Here is a 17,086-nt window from a genome sequence, read left to right as displayed (position 1 = left end):
ACCCCTACTCTTATCGGAAAGTATGTTTGCTCTTTAATGGGCAGGAGTTTGACGCCTTAGGCGCTCTCATACACATGAGTCAAACTTCCATACGAAAGATGATTTGATCACTGAAATGCAATATAGTCCTGATACAGTAGTGTCCAAGTCGAGATTCATATATAGGTCATATCATAAAAAATGTAACGATACAACGTGCAAGGGATTGCCGCCTCGTTTTCAACACCGAAGGGCAGTTGTATCGACTGATTGACACAAATGCAGTTACAGAGACTTATTGATCTTGTCCTTCCTTTGGAAAGTCCATCGGGCTTAAAAGAGTCATTGGTCATTTCATTGGTCACTACTACCCTAAGCCTGTAATGTCCCCAGGATTCTGACCAAGTACACAGGGTAACCTCTACTCTTATCTTAAGTGTGTTCCTTAATGGCCAGCGGGTTTGACGCCTTAGGCGCTCCCATGCATGAGTCAACCTTCTATACGAAAGATGATCTGATCAATGAACTATAGACTATACTCCCGATTCAGTAGTGTCCATGTCGAGATTTATAAGTCCTGGCATAAAAATGCACAACGTACAAGGGATTGCAAGCTCCTGTCCAACACCGAAGGGCAGTTGACTATTTGACACAAACGCAGGTACATAGACTTATTGATCTTGTCCTTCCTTACGAAGGTCCATCGGGCTTAAAAGCGTCATTGGTCATTTCATTGGTTACTACTACCCTAAGCCTGTAATGTCCCCAGGAATCTGACCAAGTACACCGGGTCACCTCTACTCTTATCTTAAGTGTGTTCCGTAATGGTCAGGGGGTTTGACCGCCCGAGGCTTCCTTATACACGAAATTAATGGCATTTCCTTTCCATAAAAGATGACCTGATCACTACAATATAGTCCAGTGATCCTGCCTGCCCTAAGCCTGTAATGTGCCCAGGAATCTGACCAAGTAGACAGGGTCACCCCTACCGTTATCGGTGTGTTTGCCTCTTTATAATGGACTGGGGTTTGCGCCCTGGGCGCTCCCATACACGAGAGTTAGCCTTCCATGCTAAAGACGATATGATCATTGAATGATAGTGCCCATACATTCGCGTCCAACTCGAGATTCATAAGACCTATTATAGAAATGCATTATTGCTAACTAATAAGGTCATAACTTGCAAGGGCCTGCAAGCTTCCAAGTGCCCTATACACCGAAGGGCAGTACTAGTTATATCGTTTGCACAAATGCAGGTACAAAGACTTATATTGATCTTGTCCTTCCTTCGGAAGGTCCATCAGGCTTACAACGGTCATTGGTCATGTAGTGATCCTGCCCTGGGCCTGTATTAACTGTGCTCAAGAAGTTGACCAAGCACACATGCACAGGGTCATCCCTACTGTTATAGGTGCTTAACGTGCTGAGGTTGGTCCCCTATCACGATACTGAAGGCTTAACTGCCACTCAAAATGATGACTTGATCACTACTGGGCTATATATTCTTCTGCAAATCCCTATATATCGTAGAAATGTAACGTTGCGATGTGCAAGGGAAGCGCCTAGGGTGAGTCTATACACCAAGGTGTCACGCGCCAAATTCCTACCCCTGCCAAATTTTTGCCAAGACTCTACATTGGGGTTTTTCTGTTTATAATGAGAGAATTGCCTAACATTCGTGGGGCGTGGTGAATTTTAAGCAGAATTCTGAAGGAATTTTGGAAGGAGGGTTCGCACTGAGGAGGTTAACCCTAACCGTAGTCCAACTCTAAATCAAACCCTAACCCCAACTCCACCCCATGGAGCGAAAATCTGCCGGAGCAGAAATTTGGCGTGACACAGGGGCGTTTGTAATCTCTGTTCTCTATCCGTTGAGGGTTGCAGAGATTGCGTTACCACGTAAGATGATATCTATTTGCTTTCGGGCACAAGTTCGATCAGTGGTAGCCATCTTTATTACCCATTACCACTTGCGAAAATGGCCGCAGGTAATCATGGGTAATATAAATCTTGGTGAAGTGGATGAACTCTGAATGAACCCCGATTCGAAACTGAAAAAAAATGGATTATCTTCATGGATTGTTCAATCTGTTGACAATGAATTTACTGTCTGAATTACGAAGTTACGACACATTTCTCTTTGTTGTAGCGAGAAGAATATATAAATTTAAGAGTACGCATTGCACGACATCCAATATTTTAACAGGTCTTAAACCATGCGTAAAGGCAGCGTTTTTCATGAAACTATGCTTTACGACTACCCTTTGTTTATAATCATCAGATTCAGTTAAAATTATTGAACCTTCTCGTTCAAATTCACTGATCGTGACTTTGAACATAGGTCCAGGGGTTGATCGTCAAAGCCGTTCATCGTGACTTTGAATAAGGAGGATCAGTTCATGTGGTTCTTGCTTCGATAGAACGCAATAAGCGATTCAAAGAACAAAACAGTTATGTGAATAATGAACATCAACATAGGCTTAAATGTCAATCATTGTCAAGTTGACTTCACACGTTTCTGCTCAGTAGAGCGTCTATGATCACCGAGCCAGGCGTGCGGTCATGTTCATACCAGGGGCAGTGTGTGGAAAAGCTTGACAATTCGTTATCAGGATGAAAACGTAGGTTTAGGGGTTGTATATTGCATGTATGCAGCGGACCACTGCACAGGAAAGGAAATTTTCTTCATGAACGAACATTGAAACTAGAAAGGCCGACATTTGCTTGAGAGCAAATATAGCATATTTCAGCCATCTCCCTCATGCAACAATAGGCCTTGAGGTCGTTGACCCCTTTGGCCATTCAAAAATGACCAAAAAACCCACAAATATATCATTTTAAAGTAGTCCATGCCAAAAAATATACATGGGTCATTTGAATAAATATCTAGAGCACCCCTTTACCAATTTACGGGTCATTAGGTTGTAAATCGAGGGAACAGGAGCCAAAAATGTCAAAATTTTGTCAAAAAATGGCCATAAAATCGCAAAATTAAGCATTTGTTGTACCGTATGGGAAAACTTTTATTGAATTTATGTGCACATAATTGAAGGGCACTTTTATACCAAATTTCAGATCATTTGGTTGTAAAACGAGGCTACAGGAGCCAAAAATGTCCTTTTTTGGTCAAAAAATGGCCAAAAATCGCAAAATTAAGTATTTTGTTGTACCGTATGGGAAAACTTTTATTGAATTTATGTGCACATAATTGAAGGGCACTTTTATACCAAATTTCAGATCATTTGGTTGTAAAACGAGGCTACAGGAGCCAAAAATGTCCTTTTTTGGTCAAAAAATCGCAAAATTAAGCATTTTGTTGTATCGTATGGGAAAACTTTTATTGAATTTATGTGCACATAATTGAAGAGCACTTTTATACCAAATTTCAGATCATTTGGTTGTAAAACGAGGCTACAGGGGCCAAAAATGTCCTTTTTTGGTCAAAAAATGGCCAAAAATCGCAAAATTAAGCATTTTGTTGTACCGTATGCCAAAACTGTTATTGAATCTAGGTGAGCATATGATCAAGGCACCTCTGTATCAAATTTCATGTCATTCGGCTGTAATACCAGGGTACAGGAGCCCGAAATATACATAAAAATTGACAATAACCTCAATAAAATCATTTTAAAGGCAGATATGAAAAAAATGAAAAAAACACCTGAGGGTATTGGCTTACTCTACCTTTGTGCCAAATTTCAAGTCAATCGGTTAAAAAATGGCGGAGTTGATTCGATTTGAAGATTTGACAGGAGAAAGAAAGAAAGAAAGAAACATTACGAATACAATATATTTCACCATACCTATGGTATGGCTGAAATATAAAAAGCATGTAGGCATGAAATAGCTTGTGTTACACATTTTATGAAGACCTGACGCGGTGCTGAAAATGCGGGGTAATTTGACAGGAAGATGGCATAGCCAGGAGGTGGGATACTTTACAGGTGCTCTACTTTATAGAAATGGTTTGCTTGAAGGAGCAATTGTAAAGTGCGGTGGATCGTATGAGAGACTACGTTAAGACCCAACTTGTAATTGCGTTAAAGCCGACGGGGCGAGAAAAATGCGTGAAGATTTCTAAGTAGGAACCGAACATAGGTTAGAGGCTGTTACTGTCAAGGTGACCTGAACTTTTCCACGTGTTTGTACTAGTAGAAACATTTGCTGGCTGAGGCTTGGTGGCATATTAGTGTGTGTATCACTGAAGTTATTCATAACTGCGCTAAACAGAGGCCGTGTCTGCCCGAATGTTGATTTATAAACAGGAAGTAAACAAAGATCCAGGTGTTGAGTATTTTGAACGTGGCCTTAACTGTAAATAGATGTTTTTGCTTTCATGAAAAAAAGTACCAAAAGCAGGAATGTTTATCGCTCAACTTCTAAATGTGATAAAACTTTGGCGGTATATGTTCTGCTCACATTCAACTACATCATAGAAGGAGATAACTCCTACTGTGTACAAATAGGTATATATCAAGATTGTTTAGACCTTAGAACCAATTGTGTTAATGATACTCTAGACTCTTCATGTTGATAATATATCGTATTGATACTTATTCATAGAGATCAATGTAGATACATATAGTAAGGTTCTTTTAGCACCTTAAAAGAACCTTACTATATGAATAATTGCCAACCTGATGAAGTTATTCACGGATCAATGTAGATAGTTCATTTGTATACTCCTATTTGATCAGATATATAGTTGTAGGAGACCTTACGAGTACGAAAGTTGCTGTACTTTCCGCCAAGTACACCAACTGCTCTTCTCGTCAATCTCTATATTAAAGTGCTTTTGATACTTTTACTTGCAGAGGCCTGAAGCTATTCATAAAACACGAGACAAACATGGGAGCAGCAGTTGATCAGTGAAGGTGACTTGAATCCCTTCATAAAACAATTCTACTCGATAGATCTAGAATACTACACAAAGCAGGTTTACACAAGAACGTGTGTATCACTGAAGTTGTAATCACCCTAATGTAAAAACGCTGCCTGGTGAAAACGCGCGATTGTCCATTAGCGGTTCAAAGGTTGGGCCGAAATAGGCATCGATTTTCGGCTCAACTGCGAGAAAAGTCAAAGCGAGTTTGCTCTAGCGCCGTGATGAAGCTAATCTGGGAGAAGTACTCGAGTTTTTTTAAAGCCTAATGAAGTAAATTGAAAGCTGGGATAGCTTTTTAGAGATGAGCTTCTCTAACATACACAGTCCATATAGTGCTATTTGTCGAAACAAGCAAGCTTTTATTGCTAATAGAAACATATGTACTAGTTGATTTGAAAAGAGCCACATGTAAATTTCCTGACTACAGTTTCTTTTGACATTTGCTCACTGAAGTATGCATGTTGACCATACTATGCTTAACATGCCCATGTCAACCTATACATTCACAACATCACCTAAACTTGAAGAAGCCGAAACTATGTTAGTAGTTTTGGAAACCATGTTTTAGACTTAAGTTAGAAGCCCTGTTCCTACATGTATATGTACTTCATTGTGACTTTTATAATGTAATAATATATATATCTAGTGGGACCGTGTAGCGCAGTGGTAGTTTCTTCGGCCCGTGACCGATGCGGGTTCGAATCCGCCTGCTGTGTTACCGATCTTGTGCCCTTGGGAAAGGCACTTATCACGACTTTCCTCACTTCACTCAAGTGAAAATGAGTACCTAGCTTCGGCTTGGGCCGTCCTTCGGATAGGACGTTAAACGGAGGTCCCGTGTTCGGGGAGAGCAACACCCCAAGCACGTTAAAGAACCCGCCACATGTGCGAACATCCACCCGAGTGGATCAAACCATTCCGGCCAAAATAGGGGTAGGGCATCTCCCGAGCAGCCCTCGTAACCCCTGCTTCACCTATTGGGTCAGTTAGTCCTCACTCATAGTGAGCAATTGGGCTGGTCTCAATCATGATGTTTCTGACCTAGGGCGAAGAGATGGTGTTACAGTTCCAACCATGTAACCCGTAACCTTGAGTGGCCTTCATGGCCTTGTTACGTGGTGACCATTGAGTAAAAAAAAATGTTTATACTAGAAAGGCCGACATTTGCTTGAGAGCAAATGCAGCATATTTCAGCCATCTCCCTCCCCATGCAACAACAGACTATTCCAAAATCACCCACGTGCAAGAATGGAACACTTTTGTTTAAAAGTCACTTCCACTAATGACACTTAATGACACCCAAAAATGAATCTTACATAATTCCTAGTGCAAGAATGGACTCTTCCAGTGCACCCCATGTGAATTTGCACAATAGACCAGTCCAGAAATACTCTCACTGAAAACATGGTCAAGGTTGAACTAAGCAAAAAAGGCATGAAAAGGTAAAATAGACCAGTCCAAAAACACTTCCACTAAAAATGGAATATTGAATTATCACCTTTCTAAAACTAAATTTGAAAACAACCCCATGCAAGAATGGACTCTTTTTGCGATGCCCCTATGTAAAGTGGTGCAGTCCAAAAATACATCCGCTTAAATTGGACTTGGACGTAATCACCAAAGTCCCAAAAATGGATTTTAAAAATCCCCCCATGTAAGGATCGACTCTTCGAGCACAACCTATGTAAAATTGCAAAGTTGACCAGTCAAAAAATAACCACACTGAAACACTTTGACATATCAAATGACCAAAGTCCATAAACAAATTTAAAAAAAAATGACCCCCTCCATGCAAGAATGGACTCTTCCAGTACACTCCAGGTAAAATTGCAAAATAGTCCAGTTCAAAAATACTCCCATTGAGAGACATTATATAATCAACAGTCCAAAGATGAATTTAAACAATATGTACCCCCTCCGTGCCAGAATGGACTCATCCAGATAACACCGGGCTCACTGATTGGCTGCCAATCCCCTTCGGGATGTTGACTCAGGCTACGTGATTGGTTGCCTCTTTAATCAAGTTATTAGTATATATAGACATGTGCACATGCTCTCTTTAGGTGGGAGAGGTCAACGACCTTGAGGTCGTTGACCCTCTGGCCAGTGGAGAATTACTAAAAAAGTACCCAAATATATCATTTTGAAGTGGTTTATGCCAGAAATTATACATGGGTCATTTGAATGAATATCTAGTGCACCTATTTACCAAAATGTAGGTCATTTGGTTACAAGACCAGGGAACAGGAGCCAAAAGCGTACGTTTTTGGTCAAACAATGGCCAAAAAATTCCTAAATTAAGCATTTTGTTGTACCGTATGTCAAAGGTGTCAATGAATTCATGTGCGCATATGTAGACGGCACTCCTACACCAAATTTCAGGTCATTTGGTTGTAAAATGGGGGTATAGGAGGCAAAAAATGTCATTTCTGGGGCAAAAAATGGCAAAAAATGCCAAAATAAGCATTTTGCTGTACCGTATGCCAAAATTGTTTTTGGAATTTTGTGGGCATATGATCAAGGCACCTCTGTACCAAATTTTAGGTCATTCGGCTGTAACACCAGGGAACAGGCGGGCAAAATGTACATAAAAATTGCAAAAAACATGAATAAAATCATTTTAAAGGAAGATATGAAAAAAATGAGAAAAAGGCACCTGGGTATTGACCCACTCTACCCTTGTGCCAAATTTCAAGTAATTCGGTTCAGGAACGACGGAGTTGAATCGATTTGAAGATTTGACAGGAGAAAGAAACATTACGAATACTAGAAAGGCCGACATTTGCTTAGGAGCAAATACAGCATATTGCAATCCATCTTCATCCTGGAAAAAATCCCAAAATTCAACAATTTGAAGTAATGTCTGCTCAAAGTGAAAATGAAGTACCGTGGGCACTTGTCAAACACACTTTTATGCCGAATTTCAGGTCATTTGGTTTTCATACAAGGGTATAGGACCCAAAAGTATACATTTTTTTGTCAAAAATGGGTGAAAAACCCAAAATAACTCATTTTCAAAGTGATCTATGACGAAAGTGTTGATGGGACCCTGTGCTTATATGTCCAATGCACCTATGTACCAAATTTCAGGTCATTAGGTTTTCATACAAGGGTATAGGAGCCAAAAATATACATTTTTTGTCAAAAATGGCTGAAAAACCCAAAATAACTGATTTTTTAAGTGATCTATGAAAAAAGTGTTGATGGGACCCTGTGCTTATATGTCCAAAGCACCTATGTACCAAATTTCAGGTCATTTGGTTTTCATACAAGGGTATAGGAGCCAAAAATAGACATTTTTTGTCAAAAATGGCCAAAAAAACCAAAATAACTCATTTTTGAAGTAATCTATGTCAAAAGTGTTGATAGAGCCCTGTGCTCATATATTCAATGCACCTTAGTACCAAATTTCAGGTCATTTAGCTTTCATACAAGGGCATAGGAGCCAAAAATAGACATTTTTAGTCAAAAATGGCCAAAAAACCCCAAATAAATAATTTTTGAAGTGGTCTATGAAGAAAGTGTTGATGGGTTCCTGTGCTCATATGTCCAATGCACCTCTGTACCAGATTTCAGGTCATTAGATTGTAATACCAGGGCACAGGGGCCCAAAATGTACATATTTTGTCTACAAATGACCAAAAACCCTAAATATCATAAATTCTAAGGCCTGTATCAAAAAAGTGAAAAAAACACCTGGGGGTATTTGCTATCCCTACCTCCATGCCAAATTTCAGCTCATTTGGCCCAAAAATGAAAAAGTTGAATCAATTTGAAGATTTGACAGGAGAAGAAGAAGAAGAAGAAGAAACCAAGGAAAAACTAGAAAGGCCGACATTTGCTTAGGAGCAAATACAGCATATTGCAATCCATCTTCATCCTGGAAAAAATCCCAAAATTCAACAATTTGAAGTAATGTTTGCTCAAAGGGAAAATGAAGTACTGTGGGCACTTGTCCTACACACCTTCATGCCGAGTTTTAGGTCATTTGGTTTCAATATAAGGGCATAGGAGCCAAAAATATACATTTTTTAGTTAAGAATGGCTAAAAATCCCAAAATATCTCATTTTATAAGTGCTCTATGAAGAAAGTGTTGATGGGGTCCTGTTGCCATGTGTCCAATTTACCTCTGTACCAAATTTCAGGTCATTTGGTTTACATACAAGGGCATAGAAGCCAAAAATATACATTTTTAGTAAAAAATGGCCAAAAACCCTAAAATAACTAATTTTTGAAGTGATCTATGAGCAAAGTGTCAACGGGGTCCTGTGAGCATATGTTCAATGCACCTCTGTACCAAATTTCAGGTCATTTGGTTTCTATACAAGGGCATAGGAGCATAAAATATACATTTTTAGTCAAAAATGGCCAATAACCCTAAAATAACTAATTTTTGAAGTGATCTACGAAGAAAGTGTTGATAGTTTACTGTGCTCATATGTCCAATGCACCTCTGTACCAAATTTCAGGTCATTAGCTTGTAATACCAGGGCACAGGGGCCCAAAATATACATAATTGGTCTAAAAATGACCAAAAACCCTAAATATCATAAATTCTAAGACCTCTATCAAGAAAGTGAAAAAAACACCTGAGGGTATTTGCTATTTCTACGACCCTGCCAAATTTCAGCTCATTTGGCCCAAAAATGAAAAAGTTGAATCAAATTGAAGATTTGACAGGAGAAGAAGAAGAAGAAACCAAGGAAAAACAATATATTGCAATCCCATACTACGTATGGATTGCAATATAACAATATATTGCAATCCCATACTATGTATGGATTGCAATATAACAATATATTTCACCATACCTATGGTATGGCTGAAATATAAAAATTGTACTTGGCCCTGGGAACCTATGTGTTAGAGTAGTTTTGGAAAACATGTCTTAGATCATAATGTAAGGTTCTTTTAGCACAACCAGAGAATAACTTACTTCCGACGTTTCGGTGTCTGTCAGACACCATCATCAGGGTGGAATGACGGGAACTACTTCTTGCTGCTACTTATAGCCGATGTAGGTGGCGACAGACACCGAAACGTCGGAAGTAAGTTATTCTCTGGTTGTGCTAAAATAACCTTACTATATGAATAATTGCCAACCTGATGAAGTTATTCACGGATGTCTTAGATCAGTAATATTAGAAGTCCTGTTCCTATATATATGTATATATATATACTTCATTACTACTAGTATCATCTAGCTGTTTTGCTGTACTTCTCACAACTGGACATGATGTACAATCAAGGCTACGTGTACCATTCAGCATTCATATATTTTCTCACCTGCTTGTAGCAAGGCTAAAACCAGCATCAGAAATATCCACCGTGGCTGAGCCCCAACGCATGCGCAGTCCATGGTGCTACTTCCCTGTAAGACGTTGAGAAATCCTCCCAAGACCGCTGACGTCACCCGGAGCCCGTTACCTAGCAACAGAAAGAGAGGAAATATTACTCAGGAGTGAAATAGTTTCTTGTGTGTCGCCTACTGAATAACAAAAACGCGAATGTAATGTTAGTCTGATGTTATATGTAGCAATGTCATTACTCTTCTTAGGTACCGTTTCTGACTTCTGTGAAGCGCTGCAATGCTGCAATGCTGCGCTGCTATGTTACAATGCTGCAATGCTGCGCTGCTATGTTTTGTTATTGTCTAATTTAGTTACTATAGGTACATCCTTTTATTGTGTGTTGTGTTGTTGGATTTTAGGATGAATTATGAATATCGTAATGTATCATCAACATGTGCGTGAGTTCATCATCAACGGACACATTAACGAAACCAAGCCAAACCTACATATCCAATCCTAGGAAAAATGTTACGTTCCCGGTTACAAGACCCATCCCAGCAAAAACCTACCGACCCTAGCTTTTCTTGTGTCGAACTTAGTGATGAAATTCAATATTTACTTCCTGAACTTCACCCTCATCTTAAGGCTTTAAATAGGTGAAGTAAGAATGTGTAATAATCATTGTAACGTTAATTCTGTGTTCAATTTTGTCGTGTAGGGCTAATTATGAGCTTCTATATTCTTTCTTAAAACAAAGCAGTCCTTCATATATGAAAGAAATAAGAGACCCTAATTTTCAGGACTGTAACCAGAAACTACATTTCTTTGCTAGGCCTTCCCGACACAATATGTGACATTGCCCGAAATGATGGCGTCCTGAATCTGGTTTTTTATGGCCCCATTATGCCGCGGCACACGCAGAACAGACAACAAATCCATTCCCTAACCAGAGCGGGCACTCGTATTCCATACACATGTGCAGTTCAGATCACAGGATCTCTTCCCCCAGGCGAAAATCGATACGCGGCGCAAGTAGACATCATTTGTAACATCAGGGTCACCGTGACCTCTGCCCCCATGTGACCTCTGACCTTCCCTATGCCATCTGATCAGCAATTTATCACGATAGGGTGTTTGACTTGCAAAGAGATGTTTCTTCGTGCGAAAACGACGGACAGGGTTTTTGTAGTATAAAGTACAGAAAATGCTTATTTTAGTCACTTAGTAAAGATATAATGTAGAGCTTCTCTAGAGGGGCGACAGTACAGAAAAATCGTCCGAATGTGCCGCCCCCCTCCCCGCCTGACAGGGTTTGAATTTCGCGCCCAAACTGATGATGTCACTCCTATGTATGCGGCTTAGTTTGTTGTTGGAGACCTTGGTATAGCATCCCGTTAACAAGTCCCTGGCTCTCTTGTGTAATGACGTTGCCACTCTGGGAACGTTTAAATATTTCAACGTCAATAAGCCAACCTCAGTTTCCGTCACAATACAGGTAAATCTCTCCTGTGGTGTTTGATTACATTATGTAGCAAGTGTCAGGATATGGGCTGGTCATCGAATATATGAATGTGTTTGAGTAAGATTGAACAGTCAGCGGCAGTTTGTTTTAATAGGATAGACTATGCGAGGGTTGGCAATTGTATATTTCCTTGCAAAGATTACATTTCTATCTACTTCAGTGTATATCAAACCATCCAACAATGAAAATGACACGGTATACGATGTAATACAGTGAGATATAGTTCCAGTTTACTGCCCCATGATTGATCTGCAGAACTTTTAATGGTGTCGAGTGTACAGCTACGTTTTTCGCTGGCTGTGTAAGACCGTGTAATAATTTCGTCTCAATCGTAAATTAGAGACTCGTAGCTACAATAAACCACCCTTTAAGGCCTGGGAAAACAATTGTTGTGTTTCCTGTTTCTCCACCTACTCTAGAAATCCTGCCGACCCTAGACTTTTTTTTTGGATGGACAGTGGAGTCAGATAGCTTCCGTTATATTCAGCCTGTTTCCTATCCAGGACCATTCAGGTAGAATCACTGCTTGTCCTATCTAATGAAGGATAAATGTATCTATTATGCACTGAGAATCGAAGTTTGGCATTGAAGGACAAGTGTCCTCATGCATTTCAGTTTACCTTGTTCAACTGCATTGTAATATGTCTCTCTAGAGTTTTTGGCAGCCTCTAAAAATTACAAGACAAAAAATGATAATCCCTACCTACCGACCGTAACTTTTTCAGGACTGAAACAGGAAACACAACATTTTTTCCTCGGCCTAACCCGTAAAATTCACGAGATCCGCGCCGAGCCCAACGGGCTGCAGCCGGGGGTGGAAATTGGGTTCCAAGTCTGACGAAGCCCCGTAAAATTGAATGTCAAAAAAATTAGATGGTTTTTCCACTTCCGATTTTATGGTATTCATATAGACTTGGGCATTAGCAGGGAAGGGTAGAGGAGAGAAAGGAATTTACTGTAGCAGTGCATAATGTACAAAATGTCAGCCTCGGTCTTACTGAATTCCAAGTCCGTTATGCCGACTTTAAAAAGAACAGAAACCAAACACGACAACGCATTAAGTGCAAGAATAAAATCGAGAGTTCATTGACATATCTTTTCGTAAATTCTTACCATCGCAGAATGTGGAAAAGTCTAATTGAATTAGCAGAACATAATCATTGCGTTATCCTGACAATGTATACAAAGAAATGTAAGCAGTTTTTATATGACTTATGAATGTTTTAAATTTATGTGTGTGTGTGTGTATGTGTGTGTGTGTGTGTATGTGTGTGTGTGTGTGTGTGTGTGCAATAAATGTCTTCATTCATTCAATCAATTAATTCATTCTTCTGTACCACTATCACAAAAAGAAAGATGTTATAACATAAATACAGGACTCTTAATCATATAGCTTTAAACATCGCCAGTATAACCATCTGTTGCTGCGTGCCTGCGAAGTAATTTTACACCGGATATGTTACACCAAAGAGCGGTTATACTGGTAAACCAATACTGGCACTGATTCAAGTCAATACTGAAGTAACAGTCTATTACAACTAATTACGTCCAAATACCTACTGTAAACTACCACATGAAAGGGGAAATTCAGCGTGGAGTTGTCGGATGAATATCTAAATTACACTTAACCAAAAATATAGCCATCAACTGCAGTACTTAACAGAAATTTACACATACGGTTTTCTGGATTTCTGAATTCAATTTCCCTCTGAAAATGACTCCGTTTACAGCGTGCTATAACCCTGGTTATGGGTGCTTAAAGCAGCGGTGTTTATGACGAGCCCTGCAGAAACTAGCCACGCATGATTATCGGCCGTGATTAAAAGAGATTATTTACGCCGTAATAACTGTTTCCAGAGTTGTTTATCGTGATTGGGACTCATTCAAAAAGGTGTAGAGTTTGTTTCTGATGTCAGGGCTCGAAATGCTTTTTTCTGCATACCTGCACTGTTGCAGGTAACATTAAAAATTACCTGTACAAGACAAATGTTTTCCTGCACAACTCTGAATTTAGGAAGTATGAATCATACTAAATTTGTCCAGGAACCATTGCTATTTTTTTCTTGTATACTTTATAGGTGGTAACAGCCAATGCAGCTAAGAACAATCCACATGCACCTACATCATAGGACATTTATGTATAAAACCCAGTACATGTACCAGTGCAGGTTAGGTGCAGGTAGACATCAGAAATACCTGCACTAACTTGCATATGCAGGTATTTCGAGCCATGGATATGCTGTAATGGCTTTGGCTTCTATAGGAATATTAATACTTCTGAAATGAAGAGCGCATTTACCTTGCCAGTGATGCGAAATTTCCTCTATCATTCACGTATAGATTTATTTTCCAAAAACATGTATTTAATCTGTAAATCAACTGTCTACTGTGTGCTCTTTGTTGGTACAAACTACATGTAGCAACCTGTCGTGACGTCACAGAAATACATCTCTGCTAGTATGGCTAGGAGTCTTTTCTGTGACGTCACGATCCGTAATCTATCCCACTGAGAACATTTCACTCATTAGACTTAAAAGACTGATGTAAAGACTACATACATAGAGGTTTTTAGAAAATACCAAATTGTTACGTGGATCATAGAGAACATGTGCATTTCAACTTACAGGCACTATAAAGAAATAGACAGCAGCATGGGTTATAGTATACCTCCAGGGAGCTACCATAGTGTTCCCCAAACTTATTATCTTTGACAGAAAACTCAAATCTGACGCAGACAGTTTTCAAAGATGTTTCTCTTGTTTTCGCAGTGCAGCTTATGGAGAGAGGGAAGAAGACCATCTACGTCATGGTCCACCAACGTTCCACTCTATGGGACGGGGGACGACACCGACTTCGGGGTACCTCTGACCTACTACCGAAGTCACGTGGTCGAAGCAATGAGGTCAACCATTCCACAACTTCTGCTAAACATAAGGTGAGTCCCATCATTCTTCGGGTTTATCAAGATTTTGTAGGTAAAGTATACTTCCTAATCTTCAGGGTCTTCCTTGAGGTCTTCTTGAACTACAAACGCAGGTAAAATCAACGTACAAACATTATAAAGTATGAGATGGCATGTGCATGTATGTAGCTATATACTGTATGCAAATGCCATACCCTGTTTTCTGTTGCGGAATTGTAGTTATAGCTATGTTGTTTACGTTATGTATTTCACATGACATTGTATAGAGGTCATAACATACGTTTGCTAACTTGGGTGCGCCACCACTACGTCTTTCACGTCTTCGAACATGAAAAAAATCAGAAAATGACAGACCCTTCTCAAATAAGTATGGGTACGGTTGGATAGACATCCACAAATCTGTACTTGACTTCTCCGCCATGTTCAATATTGCCAGAGCATACATACATGACAAAGTATGAAAGTGGAGATGAGATGACATTGCATGTATTCGTATAGTCATATACTACACACAGCAAATGCCAGACCATTCTCAAATAACCATGGGTACGGTTGGATAGAAATCCGCAAATCTGTAATTGAACTCTCCGCCATGCTCAATATTGCCAGAGCATACATACATGCGGAGCGCGTCACCCGTGCTGAGGTTTATTCCGACCGGTGCTCTCTGCTGTTCCGCTTGACATTTCCGCGCGCGGCGCTCAGTTTCTCATATCACGGCTCCAAGTTTACATAAATACATGTGACTTTCCTGCTCCTGCTGTGATAACGGTACAAGGTGACTGCATAATCGGAAATTCCCATGTGAAACTAATGTACAAGTGGATAGGAATTATTTGCCATAAAGAGCACTAACGGGGTTGTAGCTCTCTGTGTGCAGTTGGGGTTGTAGCTGTCTCTACATTTGTTTGCATTTTGTTCAACGTTCTTGTGTGTTGCTTTTTTATTATTTCATTTTTGTTCGAAGTTCCAAATCCTTTGTTTCCTCCCCATGCATCATGACCATCCATCCAACCAAGCCAAGCAAACACCCACACACTCACCAACCAACTAACCGGGACCGACCGACCAATCAACTATCACGCAAACAGTATGCTTTGATGAAAACTTTCAAAAACTACGCTATACCCTTTACAAAACATCCCCATGAAACATAAAGACGTTCTGCGAAGAAGACAGTCGTCTACTGTCCGTGACTTACGTTAGGACAAAAATCGTTTCCAACTCTTGAAGACCTAACCAACGCTTCAAGTCTTTACCAATGCCAAAAGACGCTCCCAATGTCAATGACGTAGAACGTTACTGGTAATAGCCACAAAAAGCCATAATATTCTACATGACGAATGTGGGCTTTTACAGAAGAAGAAGACAACGCTCCCTCATCCCTCCAATGAACCGCCCCTGCCGTCTCACCCGGTGGCCCGTGCGCAATATCGCGGCCCACCGTACCGTGCGCTCCGTACCGAGCTGTGCGTGAAGCGAGAAGACCAATATTGGGCGCGGGGATGCGCATAGGGGAAGGATGCGTGTCGCTGGCCACCCGGGTGGAAAGAACACATTAAGGCCTGCTCCTTACCTTGAACTTTGTCTGTCTTAAGGTGTGTTCACACGTGCGTATATATTCGAGTCCGTATTAGGTCCGTACTAGCCTCTACCAGGCTCCACGGGTCACTGGAAAAATAGGTAAAACCGAGACATATAGACGAATAACATGACAGATGAGTTAGCTGGCCGAGGAGTATGGTTTGTGACAAGCTAATTCCACTGGCCTGTTATCTGGCCAATTTGTATTATTTTTCTAGTGACCTGTGGAGCCTTTTAGAGGCTTAGACTTTCATACGGACCTCATACGGACTGGAATATATACGCACGTGTGAACCCACCTTTAGGGTGCTGTCACACGAGTAAAACTGACACGGAACGATTGAGATGCGTATGAGCTGCGTGTTGTGCGTACCACTTTTATGAAAACAAAATGTCAGTAGGACCCCATACGAGCTTGATACACGTGCTCCAATGACTCCACCCTTACATAGGCGAGACCTTATTCTTCCATCTGCCAGTGTCTTCCATGTAGGTATGATTTTATAATGGTAACACTTTTGTACCTGTTTATGCAGAATCTGGCAGTTTAGTTCTGTACCCTTTTCGAGATATACACCAACTTCTGCTTTATATATCTTAGCGAAAGCTTCATTCAGGAAGATTAGCTGAGTACAAGTGTTTTTTTGTATGTCCGTTAGTGGGCTAATAAAACATCCATCCAAAGCATCCATCCATCGAATGTGAAGAAGACAGCTATTTACCCCACTGTCTGAGAGATAGCTTCTGAACGAAATCGTTCCAAGTCTTGAAGACCTAACCAACGCTACAAGTCTTTCATCATCATCATCATCATTGTTCATCCTCGTGTGAGGTAGAGCAGACGAAGTTAGTCCTCCAGAACTGCTTGTCTTTTATCGCAGAGAGTAGCCCTTGCCCTTCC

The 17,086-nt window shown here is 40.3% G+C and overlaps 1 protein-coding gene across 1 annotated transcript in view; it reads right to left on the bottom strand.

Annotated features, from left to right (window-relative positions):
• Positions 1-17,086, bottom strand: part of LOC118431639 — a 60,016-nt gene that overhangs the window by 16,137 nt on the left and 26,793 nt on the right. The window contains exon 2 of the mRNA XM_035842881.1: positions 10,152-10,292. Within this exon, the coding sequence (XP_035698774.1) occupies positions 10,152-10,224 (73 nt within the window). The 5' untranslated portion in view covers positions 10,225-10,292. The remainder of the gene's footprint in view (positions 1-10,151; positions 10,293-17,086) is intronic.

The sequence above is a fragment of the Branchiostoma floridae genome, chromosome 15 (assembly GCF_000003815.2).
Source record: "Branchiostoma floridae strain S238N-H82 chromosome 15, Bfl_VNyyK, whole genome shotgun sequence".
Taxonomy (NCBI): domain Eukaryota; kingdom Metazoa; phylum Chordata; class Leptocardii; order Amphioxiformes; family Branchiostomatidae; genus Branchiostoma; species Branchiostoma floridae.
Note: the sequence above shows the minus strand (reverse complement) of the source record. Positions and strands in the feature narration are given on the sequence as shown.